The following is a 16091-nucleotide window of genomic DNA, read 5'->3' as shown; positions in this document are numbered from 1 at the left end:
TGGTCGTTCGCAGACATCCTGGCACCCAGCATGTTTATTGGGTGAGGGGTCTGTGATTATTTGTTAATCTAATGAATAATTGATTTGTTAAATCAAATGAAAAATGGTGTGTCTGATTGGTCCAGACTCTACAAATAAATAAAAAGAAAACAGATAGAATAGAAAAAGAATAGAGCAAGCTAGTGTTAAATATATATATTAGGGCTGTCAGTCGGTTTTATCTAATTAATTACATGATATTTTGATTAATTAATCTCAGACTTCTGGAGGGGATGTAGATTCGTAATAGTGAGTGGAGGTAGGCGGGTGCTGAGCCTGTTGCTGTTCTATATGCAAGCATCAATGTCTTGAACTTGATGCGAGCCGCAACCGGTAGCCAGTGCAAGGAGATAAAGAGAGGTGTAGCATGGGCTCTTTTGGGCTCGTTGAAGAGCAGTCGTGCCGCTGCATTCTGAATCATTTGTAGAGGTTTGATTGTGCTTGATGGAAGTCCAGCCAGAAGAGCATTGCAGTAGTCCAGCCTAGAAATGACAAGGGCCTGGACAAGAAGTTGTGCCGAATGCTCCGTTAGAAAGGGCCTGATCTTTCTGATGTTGTGTAGTGCAAACCTGCAAGATCGAGCAGTCTTTGCAATGTGGTCTTTGAAGGTCAGCTGGTCATCAAAGATTACACCAAGATTTCTGACCGAAGTTGATGGGGTAATTGTAGAAGAACCTAACTTTTTTTATAAGTGATCAACCAAATTTAGACCAACCTATTTTGTATTTACAAAATGCGTTCACAGGCAAATTTACTTTATGTATTTCCTCGGTGTTGAAATCAGGCACATATAAATGTCAGGAGACACGATACCTGGCTGCATATCAATATCCATGGACCACCGGATCTTTGGTAAGTTGTAAGGAACACTATATCGAGTACCAGGAACCTTTCATTTAAATTGATTATCATTTGTTATACTGACAGCTTCCCTAATAAATCCAGTCATGCAGCAGTTCTTTTGCCATTCAGTCCAGCTGAGGGGCCGTGTTCACACCCTCTATAGGTTTAAAGATTAAAAAAAACTTTCTTACTGGTGCACAGTGGTGATCGGTTCTGCGTGTGTGCAGGTCTGATACAGGTGTGGATTCTTCTGTTGGAGCAGCTGACAGCAGCCGTGTCAAACTGTCCTCGTCAGCATCAGCCACCTACACTTGAGCTGCTGTTTGAACTTCTGCGTGAAGTCACCAAGATACCAGGTCAGAAGCCTGTGGTTAACACTACTCACAATCATACTGCTGTGGATACGAAAGCAAACCCACGAAGTTCTGGCTTGATACGTTGTCTCTTCCTCTTCCTTAGGGCCTGGCTTTGCCATTTTCTCTGTCATCCAGCTTCTTCTTCCTGTCATGTCATTATGGCTACAACGAAGCCATGGTGACCACTCATACTGGGACATTGCTGCGGCAAACTTCAAGCATGCTATTGGACTGTCCTGTGAACTGGTGGTGGAACATATTCACAGCTTCATCCATTCAGGTCAAACTAACAAATTAGTAATAACAGTTTGTAATATCGCATCTTGTTTATTGTAGTGCACATTGACTACTGGTCTAAGCAGTCAGTCGCAACATGTGTGAATCTTACAAACAGAATGGATCTGGATCTGGATCATCACTCCAAAATTAAAAGAAAAAACAAAAACAAGAAATTATTATTTGCATATCGAAATTTTGCTTGTTTTTTTAAGACCATTGAATATTTACTGCATTGTGACTTTTTTTAACAGCATTAAAGACACTACAACTAACACTACTATGTACAAATAGAATCTTTATTAGATCATGAAAAACCAGGGTTATCATTTAACTAAAAAAAAAAAAACTAAAACCATAGTAACCATTTGGTTACTAATAAAAAAAAAAAATGATTTAAATAAAAATATATCAAAATGTATACGTGTATTTTTTTTTTTAGTTTAGCTTGAAGTACTAAAATAACTAAAACTAAATAAACTAATAGCAATAAAAACTATGTAGACATAAAAAACCTAATAGAAAAGGGGGAAAACACAACAAAATTACTGAACAGCAAATATAAAAATAAAATCGTATTTAAAACAAGCAAAGAAAAAAAATAGTATATCAGTAATACTAAATAACACTGCACAAAACATAATTTATTTCTTCCTTTTTATGTTTTTAGGTCTCACATTGACAGCTTGACAGGTTTCATGAGATTCAGCCCACTAATACCTGATGTGTGCTATATATTCTATGATATTTAATACAGATTTGTTCAGGGGGTTTAACTTGTTGTGAAAATGTAATATATATATATATATATATACACAGTATACAGTATAAATGATGAAATGTAAATTACACTTTTTCACACCACTGTATACAGTATAAATAATGAAATGTAAATTGTATGACTGTTTTTATTTTGCAGATATTGGCTATGAGAATCTGATTAACCTGATGCTGAAAGATCTATTCAAACTGCTGGTGTCCTGTGTGGCAGAACCAGCCGAGACCATCTCCAGAGTGGGCTGCTCCTGTATTAGGTGTGTGCGTGCGTGCTCTAAAACTTACTGAACTGCCTACATAGACAGCATATTAGAGAGTTTAAGCAACAGCTGCTATGGAACAGCAATGGCGTTCTGGCATTCTATTGCACATGTGTGACTTTAACCGCTACTTCGTGAAGTTGTACTGTCAGCGTCTTCTATCAGAGAATAGCTGATTTGCTGTAATAAGTAAATGTTATGTTTTATGGTAATTGTCACTGTATATCATTTAATGCCAAAATCAACCCTTCTCTATTATAAAATGACTTTTTTTTTGTACTTTGTCAAATGATTAAATGATCCACTAAACCGTCCCCTTTATTTGTGAGGAGTGCAGTCTGCGTGATGCAGTGTTCCAGATCCATCATTTATGATGTTAGATTCAGATGCGTGTAGACAGTAGACAGCGTGAGGTTTAGTTAAATAAAAATAAAGATTGAGTAGTGAATATCATTATGTATCTCAGGTGATTACCAAGTTATTTTCAAGATAATAATTCATTGAAAAAGGCTTGAAGTTATGCTGCAATATATGATTAGATTACTTTTTTTTATGTCTCCAGTATAGTAGCAGTAGGTATATTAAGTTCTGATTTGTTATTTTTGATATTCAGGTATGTTCTGGTAACAGCAGGGCCTGTTTTCACTGAGGAGATGTGGCGGTTAGCATGCTGTGCCCTGCAGGACGCTTTCTCGGCTACCCTTGAGCCTGTGAAGGTGATTATCAGAACATTTATTGAAGTTGTGTCTCCACTGTCCAAATATCTTGCATGAGCCTTGACAAAAAGCTTTGTTCTTTGTAACCAGGGTCAGCGCAAAGTCATTTTCGCGCAAGTGGGTGCTAAGTTTAGGCATGTAGCCAAAATTGTGCATGCCAAGTGTGAATGGTTTGGTTTGGATTTCATTAAATGTGAGTGCTGCATGTTCAAATTCAAGATTCAGCGCTGTTGCGTGTTGCAATTAATGAATACAATTAAATTATTCCATTAGATTACTTATGATCTACTGTTGATGAGTAATAACAATGTTTACTTTACAGTGATTATATTGTAAAATGTAGATGGTTGTAAGAGTGCAAAAAAAAGGAGTCCAGGTGTAATTTGGGCTTGTTTATAATTAAAAGCCCCCCATATGTATACTGATTTGCTGCTTAAGAAAACCTTCTATTATTAAACAGTTGTGCTGTTGGGCTTCCACAAAAATATGAAGCAGCACAACTGTTTTCAACATTAATAATAAGGAATGTTTCTTAAGCAGCAAATCAGCATTTTAGAATGATTTCTGAAGGATCAAATTACTCTGAAGACTAGAGTACAGTTGTTTAAAATTATAATAATATTTACTAGTTTTTACAATATTAAATGTTTTTAATTTGACACGGTTAACCACCAGATCCTCCTGTCAACCCCAAACCTATTGGCAAAGGGCATCTCAGGAACCGCACTCCAGTGGTTTGAGTCTTATCTCTCAGATAGGTCCTTCAAGGTATCTTGGAGAGGTGAGGTGTCCAAGTCACAGCATCTAACTACTGGGGTGCCTCAGGGCTCAGTTCTTGGACCACTTCTCTTCTCTGTCTATATGGCATCACTAGGTTCTGTCATTCAGAAACATGGTTTTTCATATCACTGCTATGCTGATGACACTCAACTCTACCTCTCATTCCATCCTGATGATCCGATAATAGCTGCTCGCATCTCAGCTCGTCTAACTGACATTTCTTGCTGGATGAAGGACCATGACCTTCCTGGACTATTGCAATGCTCTCTTGGCAGGTCTTCCAGCCAGTTCTATCAAACCTTTACAATTAATCCAGAACGTGGCTGCAAGTTTAATTTTTAATGAGCCGAAAAAAGAATGCATGCCACACCTCTGTTTATACTAGAAGCTTGTGTTCTGCAAGTGAACGGCGCATTATTGTGCCATCCCAAAGAGGCACAAAATCACTCTCACAGACTTTTACATTAACCCTTCCCTCCTGGTGGAATGACCTGCCCAACTCAATCCGAGCAGCTTAGCCATCTTCAAGAATCATCTAAAAACACAAAAAATCTCTAGCACTCTATATTCTAATTTAGTACTAGGGACCACTTAGGCCTATATAAAAGCGTCCAAAAAGCAGCATGTCATGGGACCTTTAAAAAAAATCCCCAAATCCCCCAGACTGGGTTTCAGATGTCTAAACCGCAATGAGCCACATGTTGTGCTGGCATGAACCACCAACACACATTGCCCTGTGTCTAACAAGCGTACAGGAGTCACTGATACGATGTGCACAGCATGCCTAGCAGAACTAACTGCTAACCACTAACCAGTTTATCTTTTGTTGACTAAATTAAAAGTGAAAAATAAGAAATGTCCATAGAAAGACATCTTATAAAACCGATTTCTAAGACTCTGCATCGGCTTTTTAGACATCTAGACTTTGCGAGCACCCTGAGGTCACACAAGCTGTTTCTAAGCTGATGAAGATGAAATGCTTGTCAGGCATGAAAAACAAGACTAAAGGAAAATCATGCCTCTGTACAGATTTTGAAAACCACATTCCAGCTACATTGGTTTGAACAGGAGTTCATTGTCAAGTTCAAGTTCATTGTCACATATTTTTATGCTATTTTATGCAAACATTTCTTTACAACAATAGATTGAATGAAACTTCATGCTTAGGATGTTTGCAGCCACGTGGTCTTTGCTTTCTAAACTAATATTCAGGACGTAATCTTCTTTAAGGATTAGTGTTGTGCTACTTTATGGAAAGAGGCAAAATGGTGCTACTATCAGCGATATGAATACACATGTGTAAAGATGACTTGTAAACTTGATGCTTTGTGATTATGACCAAAGACTTTTTCATTGACAATTTAGTAGGATAGAGTGAATATATATACTTATACTTTCGATACAAAACTGAGCAGTCATGAAGATTGCAGTGAATTTAATGTAATTTTTATTTGGCAATTAAGTTTCCTAAAGACTGTGTCAGTAATCTGTTGTTTGCTTCTAAAACAACATTGCTTCAATCAATAGAATTGGCCTCTGGACCGGATCTGTCTGCCTGACCGATGGCAGATGGAGAGAGTGTTTTGCATTTTGTTCGGTGCTGCAGATGGCACAAAAATTATAGGCTTTTAAGCAGTGAAAGTGCTCCTGAAGAGAGGGGGTTGATTCATTTCTAGAAATCACTTCATTCAAGTTGTAAACACTGTTAAAGTGCTTGGCTGCAATATCTTTGTGGTTGAAATGATGATTCAGCTAATGGATAGACAAGAGACAAGAGAGTGCCATATACTGTCGAGTATCTGGTGTACAGAATGAAACTGAGGCTGCATTTATTAGATTTTTCTGAAATTCATTTTATATCATTTTTATAGAATATTTTTACTTTCACTTATGCATAAATTCTGCTAACTTGCTGATGATCTTTTTCTGTTGTGTAACTGCTGCTATAAGAAATTTTGATGTAGGTCAAGCACAGAGTACTGGCAGATGCAACAGCTTTATTCATGCAAGTACTTATAGCAAAAAGTATGTTCTGTTCTGTACAACATGAGATGTGTTTTTAATAGATAGAGAATGAATGTAAATCAGTGCAATGTAAATGTAAACCAGTGCAAGCTTTGATTCGTAGATAGATTTTCGTTTCACACTTTTAAAATTAAACTGTGTTATTGTTTTCTACATACCTTCTCTGTCCTCTGGTAGAATCTGCTAGCTTGTTTCCGGAGTGGTTCGGACAGTTTCACTGGAGATGCATGTGAAGTGAAAGTTGCGGCCCCCTCACACTCCCCTTCAGCCGAGGCTGAGAACATGAGGATCCGGGCCATGGCTCAACAGGTACTTGCACACCTCACGTCATTTACAACTGTAGACTGACCCAGACATCTTATACCAACTTATGCTGCTAGAACATGTTGGTACTGTGAGAAAATAGAGAAATAGGTGTAAAATGGATAGTTATCTGGCTTTGAAATCTCAAGATAAGCGCTTTATACATTAAAAATAGCTTCAAAGCAGCTTTATAGTAGAAGACAGAAAAACAGCATCAGTGTCCCAAGGTTCTTCAGTCAGCGATCAATCATTTCATTTATAAGTACAACTTGTGTGTATATATATGTGTATTTGCATTGCTTTGACCGAAACCATTGGTTGATTATGTACAATGCCTGCACTTTATTGGTCAAACCTCTTTTTCAGGCATTACCTTCGGCAGCTATGAAAACAATAGCATAACAAAGCCAAAACCCTGCAGCTAGAATCCTGGCTAGGACATGTCCGGGAAAAAGAGGTCACCCTAATGTGATCAGCCCCCATTACCAAACATAAAACTCCAATTTGATCTAAATCGGACAATGTGAAGAGATGAGAGGCTTCCTGTTTCCCTTTTTTTTGCCATAAATTGCCATGGCAAGTTCAAGATATGAATAATCTGTTCTCAATTTAGCGTCTTTAATTACTTGACATAAATTTGACTAGGTTTGGTGACTATTGCATGGATTCCTGGGAGTATTTAAAATTTCAATGTCTGTACTTTTCACAAAATCATTGATTTTCATCAAAATTCATGTGTTATCTTTTGCCAGGGCCTACATTCAGTGCTTTGGCACTAAAAAATGAAAATTAGAGCCACTACTGCAACTGAGAATATTGGGAATTATTAATATAGTAATAAACAGTGCTAAAAATAGTCACCACAATGACAGCGCAAAAAAATGTTTTTCCTGATAAAAGACTTTTTCTTAAAGCCAAATGTTAAATTATTAATTGAGTACTGGAGTAGCTGGTGTTTTATAATTAAAGCAATTAATTATTCACATTAGACCGTGTGCTAAGGGAATTTCAGGAACTACAATCCCAAAGATATCATCATATTTTCAGGGTTGTGATGAGACCAAAGATTAAAATTTAATAATCTGCCATTGGAAAAATGTAGTGGTTGACCATTAGACTGAACTATTGAGAGGAAGCATATGTTGGTTATAGCTCGTGGTAAAAACACTGTAATGCACAGCCTCATGTGGTGTGGTGTATTGCTTTACTAAACGTCTGCTTGGATTTTTGCATGTATAATTCATTGATTATAATGATAGAATGTATTTTTTTTCTTCTTCCAGGTCTTCATGCTAGATACACAGTGCTCCCCTAAAACTCCGAGCAACAAGGAAGGTTTTGAGCATGCTCAGTCCTGTGTGCTGATTATTGAGCTTCCCGCCGATCAGCACTCCAATGGTCAAGCTCAGAAGAGGTGAGATGATGTTGAGATGAGATGAGATGAAACTCAGCCTGCTAATATGTATTATTTCAATAATACTTTATATATTATAATGTGGTACAGGGCCGTAGGAAAGTTAAGTGGTTGATCGTTATGGGTTTCAGTGACTGATTCATAAAATGCCATTTATCCGTAGACCTGATATTAAGAAACTAAATTTTATTACCTGCAATATAAAATGTAAAGTAAAATAAAATGGCTAAATTAAGATTCAAATTTAAATGTTATTTTAATTATAAAGTAACCTGTGCTTGTATGTTGTCTTATTCTCTTTTTCATGCTGTGCTTGACACAGAAAAATTGGGTAAGGCCACTGCAAACAGAATCTGCATGCCTTACTGTTCTTCAGTTTTAATGTAATATATTTTATACTTTTCAAGTGGCCTGTTACCTACAGAACCAGGTTGTACGCTGCATGGCACTGCATTTGTTTGTTTGATTTTGATTGCTTTTTTTTTATATAGTAGTTCAAAATGTGTGGAGCATGGAATAGAAAGTTCATATACTGTAGATGATCATATAAATGATCGGTCTCACATGTATTCCTACTACTGCTGTTCCTGAACAAAGTGCTATCCGTAATGAATCTGTTTTAATCAAACTGAATTGATCAGAGTGCTGTTATATTCTCTGTTCTGGCACTGTGCAGGATTCCCTTCAGGACTCTAGTGGTAAGTTTACTGTCCCATCAAGTGCTCCTGCAGAACCTGTATGACATCCTCCTAGAGGAGTTTGTGAAAGCTTCTGGGAGCTCCGAGAGCAAAATCCCCACGGCAGTGTCGGAGCTGAAACCCGCAGGCTTTCTCCGCTACATCTCAATGCAGAACCTGGCCATCATCTTTGACCTGCTGCTGGACTCGTACCGCACAGCGCGGGAATTTGACACCCGTCCAGGACTCAAGTATCTCCTCATGAAGGTGTCAGGGGTGTGTGGAGCTGCTAACTTATACCGCCAGTCTGCCATGAGCTTCAATATCTACTTTCAGGTACATTTACAGTACACTTTTTCCTCGGATATAAATATATAAATGAAATCAACACCCAAACAAACAATTTTGTGAATTTTTGCTATTTGTCTGTTCTGTGTATGCGCTGAAAAAATGGTGTTTGTACATAGTCCTGGATGTGTAAATGGGGAAAAAAACAATGGATTGGACCATTCAGACCGAGCAACACAACACTCTTATAGCCAATCAGCAATAGGAGCCATTTACATTCATGATGGTGAAGAGAGAGAGTGAGCAAGTGGTAGATTTGTAGAAAGAGAGGTGGCTGAGACATGAGGAAAAGAACAGAGGAATATCACTGGAAGAAGAAGAAGAAGGGTTACAGTCAGCCAAGAGCTAGGACCCAAGTCAATATTGGAAAAGTTTTCCAATATTGAACCAAGATATGGTGTTGTTGTAATGTTAGCTGTAGTAACAGGACTGATTCATCCATGCTTGTGTGAGCTGTCTGTGCCAGCTGTTAGTCGTTGCCTGTGTTGCATTGTGTATTTGATTTCTAATATCAGCAGTTTCTCAGATATCACTTACTGCACCTTTAAGGAATTAAATAATTAATTATATATTGTATAATAATTCCCAACGTATTACATGCTAACATCCTATTCAAAACACTGTTCTTGACCTAACTTCAGTGTATTTTAAATGACACGCAAGGATCAGACTATGCTGATATTTAAAACAACTTGGACAACAGCTTGTGTGACATTGATTTTATATAGCAGTTCAATAAACAATGAATTAAGACACACAATAATGCCAGTTTTGCCAATTAAAATACTTTTCTCTTGGTTAATGTTAATTCCTCATATACAGTACATTTTCAATAAATTTTCAACAATCATTAAGATTTTTAAAGATTTTTAAAAGAAGTCACTTATGCTCACCAAGGCTGCATTTATTTGATCTAACTCTAATGAGAGCATTCTCAGTACTATGATATGGTCTAAATCCTGACTGGAAATCCTCACAGATACCATTTTTCTCTAAGAAGGAATATAATTGTGAGGATACTAACTTTTCTAGTATCTTTAAAGGTAGATTCGAGATCGGTCTGTAATTAACTAGTTCTTTGGGGTCAAGTTGTGGTTTTTTGATGAGAGGCTTAATAACAGCCAGTTTGAAGGTTTTAGGGACATATCCTAATGACAATGATGCCAGAATTGCAGCCAGAACTAAAGTTCTCTGTGTCATGTGATCCTTCAGAAATCATTCTAATATGTTGATTTGGTGGAAACATTTATGATCAATGCTGATAAGAAAGTTTGTGCTGCTGTATATTTTTGTGGAATAAATGCTGTTATCAAAAATATCAAAAATATCAGCAGCAAGTGTTTTCAACCTTCATAATAAGAAATGTTTGCTGCTGACATGCATAACTGTGGCCTGTGTTTTGTAATTTGTTAAAGTTAGAATTTGTAAATGAAATTGAGTTGCTTGCCATTTGCATTACGGATCGTCTCAATATGCTTTCCCGTACGCTGTTCAGGCTTTGCTGTGTGCAATGCTGACAAACCAGGAGAACATCACTGTGGATCAAGTCAAGAAGATCCTGAGCGACGAAGAGGAGGGTGGCTCTGACTCTTCACAGCAGTGCTCCTCCGAGGATGAAGATATCTTCGAGGAGATGGCCCAAGTGAGTCCTCCACGGGCACGCGAGAAGCGTCAGTGGCACGCTCGCATCCCGTCGCTGAGCACGCAGCCCGCCAGCAGCGTGGACTGGGCATGGCTGCTCAAACGTCTGCACAAACTCTGCATGGACTTGTGCAACAACTACATTCAGATGCACCTGGACCTGGAGAGTAGTGTGGGAGAGCAGCTCACCCACCGGGCCGACCCACTCTTTTTCTTGCCCCTTTTTAATTCGGAGACCTCCACACCGTCTCCCGGGGGCCTGTCGGGCCACGGAACGCCTTCGGAGGACAGCTTCCGCCTGCACCTTGACGAGACACCCTCAGAGGAGGTCCACAGCCCTGGTGGGTTAGGAGCAACCCTCCCCCAGCTGAGAGGAGACAGGAGGGACGTGGGGCGTAAGAAGGAATGGTGGGAGAGTGCGGGAAACAAGCTGTACACCATCGCCACCGACAAGACCATCACCAAGCTCATGATCGAGTACAAGAAACGCAAGCAGCAGCACAATCACACCACGTTTGCCAAAGATGTGAAGGCGGGAGAGAAGAGGGGCGAGACGGTGACCCTGCGTTGCCCGGACTCCCCAGGGCCCCAGAGGCCTCAGCAACTGGTAGAGCAGGGGCCCATGCGTCACTCCCTCAGTGCGGGGCCCGAGCTACTGCGGCAAGAGAAGAGACCTCGATCGGGATCCACAGCCAGTTCCCACAACATCTCGCTCAGAGACTCTGAGGCACAGATACAGGTAAGACGGGGCAGGAAACAAAGTACAACTACCAAAATAACGCGAACAAGCACCACTCACATCAGCTGTCAACATGTTAACGCGGGTGAATCATTTGAAAAACTTATTAATGCACTTACCAATGTTGGCATTAAAGGGGTCATGAACTGCCTTTGTTTTTTATTTTGTACTGTTCACTGAGGTCCACTTATAAAGTTATCAAGATTTTAGCATCAGAAAACATAATTTAGAAGTAATAGGCTATTTTCTGTCCTGTTTTTAACGCCCCTCATCAGAACGCTCTGTTTGAATAGGCGTGGCAGATTGTAGAAGTAAACGCCCACTGCTATGATTGGCTAATTGATCGTTTTCATGTGACGTCACACCCTTATAGGAACGCCCACCTGGCGGACAAAACGAAGCTTTGCTCCACTGACCGCCAGTTATTTTTACGCAGGTTGCATTAAGTAGTAATGTAGTAAAACGCAGATATTAAAAGGCGAAATTCAGTAAACATCTTATTGATTATGTATATTTTGTACAGGCAAGCAGATGAAGCCAGAATATAAACGCAATGTGCAAAGTTTCACGTTAAATGGTTTCCTATAGAAAACCATTAGATGGAAAACACTGAATCATTAAGCGGATTGCGTTCATATTCCGGCCTCATCTGCTTGCCTATGTAAACTATGCATCATTAATATAGAGAATATTACTGTTTTAAATATATTAAGGCACTTTAAGTGTTTTTACAACGTTTTGTCGCACTGTTTAATAATTGAAATATTGCCGTGGGTGCTTAATATGGATTGCAAATGGCCAAAACTTGCATTTTGTTCAGATACCTTTGATTTATTATTTTGAGAGGTGATCTAAATATTTGCAGCTGTGAAACAGATGGAAAATTGACATGCTTGTCCTGCAGTTCTATGGATGTTTTGCCCTCCAGGGCTTCGAGCCGGTCACGTGACTGAAAGCTGTGAATAGTTGTGTGTTTGACTGTGTACATTCCTCATAGATGGACGCTGCTGTGATTTAGGTTAAAAACGCATAAATACTCATATCAAACGATCAGTTACTCACACTTTGTTTTGCGACATTACTGTCGAATCCAATATAGTTGGCACAGCATTGGGTTTTAGTTTCAATCTTTCTGAAAATCCTATGTCAAATTGTGCCTTGTTTGTAAACGAATCTGAGGTAAAATGAAGTGAACAAAGGAACAAAGTTCTCACTGAAGCGGTATGGAACTTCATTAAAAGTAAAGTTCAAGTTCAAGTTGCCGTGAACTCCCGCGGCAGATAGAACGGTCGACACTTCACAAACATAAACTCCACCAGCGATGAACAGTGTTTTGTCACTACCACAGCATTGTTACACCACTCTTTGTTGACGTACACACACAAGCCACCCCCGCGAGTCTTACCAGACAGTGCTGTATCTCTGTCCGCTCGGTAGCAGCTGAGTCCGTACAGCTGAATAGCTGCATCCACTCTTTCTTAACATTGGGATCAGAAGAAAGGCGATGCAAAGATGGTTTGTGTAGAGCTGCGCATTCGCCTCTCATAAACACTACATGTGTGGAAAGGTGGGTGGGTCTAAACAGGCAGTGATGTAGAATCGTGGACGGGTCTAAACAGGCAGTAATGTAGAATCTGTGGGCTGGGCTAAACAGGCAGTGATGTAGACTCAGTGGGTGGAGATCCAATGTAGTCAGCACAGCATTGTCTTTTAGTTTCGATATTTCTGAAAATCCTGCGTCGAATTGTGCCTTATTTATAAACAAATCCATGGTAAAATGAAGTGAACAAAGGAACAAGTTCTTACTGACACTGTCTGGAACTTCATTAAAAATAAAGCTCATGAAATAAAGTTTATCGTTTAGTTTCTGCGTAGACCTGCGTTTGCTTCTCTCGTCATTTTCCTACATGTGCGAATCAGTGGGCGGAGCTAAACAGGCAGTGATGTAGAAATGGTTTGTGGGGCTAAACAGGCAGTGATGTAGAATCGGTGGGCAGAGCTAAACAGGCAGTGATGTAGAAATGGTTTGTGGGGCTAAACAGGCAGTGATGTAGAAGCAGGCATTGATCTTCTGCGGAGGCAGTGTTTAGCCACACTATTACATCATAGTGGTACATTCCACAAGCTGTGGTTTTGGCAGACTGCCTTCAATATAAGCTGTTTTTAGACTATTGACAAAGGTTTGAGTTCTGAAACTTACAGGATGTTTTTATAGTACAATGACCTCTTATATGCCAAAAGATCAAGGGAATTTTGGTTTCTTGGTTCATGACCCCTTTAAAGTCAGCATGAAACAGAAGTTACAATCGTTCTTGAACTTGAAATAATGAATGGCAGGAATGTTGGGTCATTGTCAGATGGAGGGATTATTGTTGCACCCTCACATTGTTTGTTATTTATTGTCTTTGTTCACTAAAACAAAAACTGAAAATCTTTTTTGTTAACTAAAACAAAGCTAAAATAGAAATATTAGGTGAAAGACTAACTGAAATAAAGTAAGTTGAAGTACCAAAATGACTAAAACAGAAATAATAAATTAAAGCTAAATAAAAATGTTTAGATAAAAATAAAAACTAAAAGACATGACTAAAAAGCACATAACAATTACAAAATCTTTCAAAAAACAGCGAAAACTGAACATATAAAACTAAAAGCGAAATCAATATTAATAAATGCTATAATAGTATGTGATTTATGCATTTAGCAGACGCTTTTATCCAAAGCGACTTACAGTGCATTCAGGCTATACATTTTTTACCATTATGTGTGTTCCCTGGGTATCGAACCAACGACCTTTAGCGCCGCTAACGCAGTGCTCTACCACTGAGCCACAGGAACACAGGAAGTATGTAAATCATTTTAAATTTAGCTGAATTGAACAAAAAAGAAAACACTTTGCAAGGCAGTGTTTAATCACAACAGAAGCACAACAAATCCTAACAGTCACCCAAAAGCCAAAAACACATGCATATGGCACTGATGGAGTTCTCCCTCAGAAGGTCTAACTAACCTCCCATTTTGTGGGATTTTGTGGAATGTTATGTTGCTTGAATTTTGAATCTCTGCTATTTTACGCATTTCTTTGTGTGGAAAATAAAAAAAATTATATTGAAACAATATTACAAGCTACAAATGCATTATGACATGAAAATAAATTAATATAGAGTCAAATGACAGAACTTTCAACAAATTAACCGTATTGTTTTGGAATTGCATAATTATTTTATGTGAACTTGTATTTGTCCATTTTTCTGTCCAGGCCTGGACCAACATGGTCCTTACGATCCTGAATCAGATCCAGGTCTTGTCGGATCCCACGTTCATTGCCCTGCAGCCAGCCGTTTTCCCCTGTATCAGTCAGCTGACCTGTCATGTGACGGACCTCAGAGTGCGGCAAGCAGTGCGCGAGTGGCTTGGACGAGTGGGTCGCGTTTATGACATCATCCTGTGATGACTTGGCTCTTTCTTGATCTCCAATGGCCTTTTCCATGGAGCTCTTTTCCTTGTGCTTTACTGTTTGCCTCGGCATACGCTCATAATTCTGTGATGCTGTTACCTGCTTAACTTTGCTAAATTTTATATTGTAGTGCACAGTGATCTGTGTAATACAAATCCCTTTTGTGAATGTTCTTCGATATTCATGCTATTATATTCAGAATCTATATTTTTATTTCTTCATTTCTCTGAAAGTTTATTGGCTTCAAACGTACATGTGCCATGTATAGGGTTATGTTGTTTTTCAGGGTGTTTTCTCTCATCTAGCCCTTTAAAACTTCAACTTTAAAGTCCCCTGAACATTTCAACTAGTTAAAATCATTGCACAATGAAATGTGGAACTTAATGCACCTTTGTTAATGCATTGATTAATAATATAACTAAAGCACGAACCTATGCTTTGCTAATGCAGTTTTATGTTGCTACAGTAGTATTACTACAATGCATTTCCAAAATATACAATGCACACAATGCTTTAAAACATCTAACTCAAATATGTGGAAAAAAGCTGTTTGAAATCATTTTACTCAGAACAAAACACTGTAAAACCCCACATCCTTTTGTAGACTCTCCTGATATCAGATCATAGAGTATTAGGCCTTGTTAAAAATCAGTAGGCCAGATGTTTTTGTCTGTAAATGTGGAAGCATTGAAGTCAAGTTCAACTTTCACAAGAAAGCTGATACGGAAACACTGCACTTGCTCTCAAAATGCCCATAAACCTCATTCTGTTTAATCCTGTCAGCCATAGATTCCACTACCCACAATCCAATGGGAGTCGGTGGTTTAAAACTGGCCACATAACACTACATCTGACTAAACTTGAAGAAACTTTTAAGTTGAGTGGCCATAAATATAATATACAGTAGTATACTTTTCATAGCTGCACCATTTGTCTTAAAAGTATAAAAGCAGGAGGTTTCTGAACTCATTGGAGCTATTATACATTTGAAATTTAGGTACATTTTTAACTGGAGACTATTCACAATCTGTATTTATTAAAATTGGATTAAATTCCACTTTTGGAGGCATACAGTTTTATCGCTTTATTCCAAATACATTTTATTTCTTGATCTAGAACGGCAGTTGCTTGAATAATAGTTTTCTGTCCTCAGTCATCTGCATGTATTATGTATATGTTGATTTTGTGTGCGTGAAAAAGGATGTATTTTATTTATTTTGTGATGCCTACAGTTTTTTTGTTGTGAGAAATTTGCTCAACACATATGACAAGCTACAAAGAAACAGTTTGTATCGAATTCATATACTTATTTCAAAAAAATCTACCGTGTTGTACATCATGTGCAATGGGAGTTATAGAAAATTGGTAACGATATATAGATATTCTTTACATATATTCAGTGCACACAGCCTGTTACATAATCATAGTCAGAATGTATAA

At 38.4% G+C, this 16091-nt stretch overlaps 1 protein-coding gene across 2 annotated transcripts in view; it reads left to right on the top strand.

Annotated features, from left to right (window-relative positions):
- arfgef3 (ARFGEF family member 3) overlaps nucleotides 1-15177 on the top strand; it is an 89463-nt gene extending 74286 nt beyond the window's left edge. Inside the window, exons 28-37 of one of the 2 annotated variants that reach the window (XM_016486555.1) lie at nucleotides 1110-1238; nucleotides 1342-1518; nucleotides 2434-2548; nucleotides 3165-3267; nucleotides 6250-6381; nucleotides 7659-7789; nucleotides 8112-8120; nucleotides 8466-8802; nucleotides 10310-11194; nucleotides 14454-15177. In XM_016486555.1, the coding sequence (XP_016342041.1) occupies nucleotides 1110-1238; nucleotides 1342-1518; nucleotides 2434-2548; nucleotides 3165-3267; nucleotides 6250-6381; nucleotides 7659-7789; nucleotides 8112-8120; nucleotides 8466-8802; nucleotides 10310-11194; nucleotides 14454-14645 (2210 nt within the window). In that variant the 3' untranslated portion in view covers nucleotides 14646-15177. The remainder of the gene's footprint in view (nucleotides 1-1109; nucleotides 1239-1341; nucleotides 1519-2433; nucleotides 2549-3164; nucleotides 3268-6249; nucleotides 6382-7658; nucleotides 7790-8111; nucleotides 8121-8465; nucleotides 8803-10309; nucleotides 11195-14453) is intronic. The other variant, XM_016486556.1, reaches the window with a different exon arrangement.
- Nucleotides 15178-16091: the final 914 nt, after the last annotated feature.

Source organism: Sinocyclocheilus anshuiensis, unplaced genomic scaffold, assembly GCF_001515605.1.
Source record: "Sinocyclocheilus anshuiensis isolate Anshui unplaced genomic scaffold, SAMN03320099.WGS_v1.1 scaffold910, whole genome shotgun sequence".
Taxonomy (NCBI): domain Eukaryota; kingdom Metazoa; phylum Chordata; class Actinopteri; order Cypriniformes; family Cyprinidae; genus Sinocyclocheilus; species Sinocyclocheilus anshuiensis.
The sequence above is the reverse complement of the archived record's forward strand: the minus strand, read 5'-3'. Positions and strand labels throughout refer to the sequence as shown.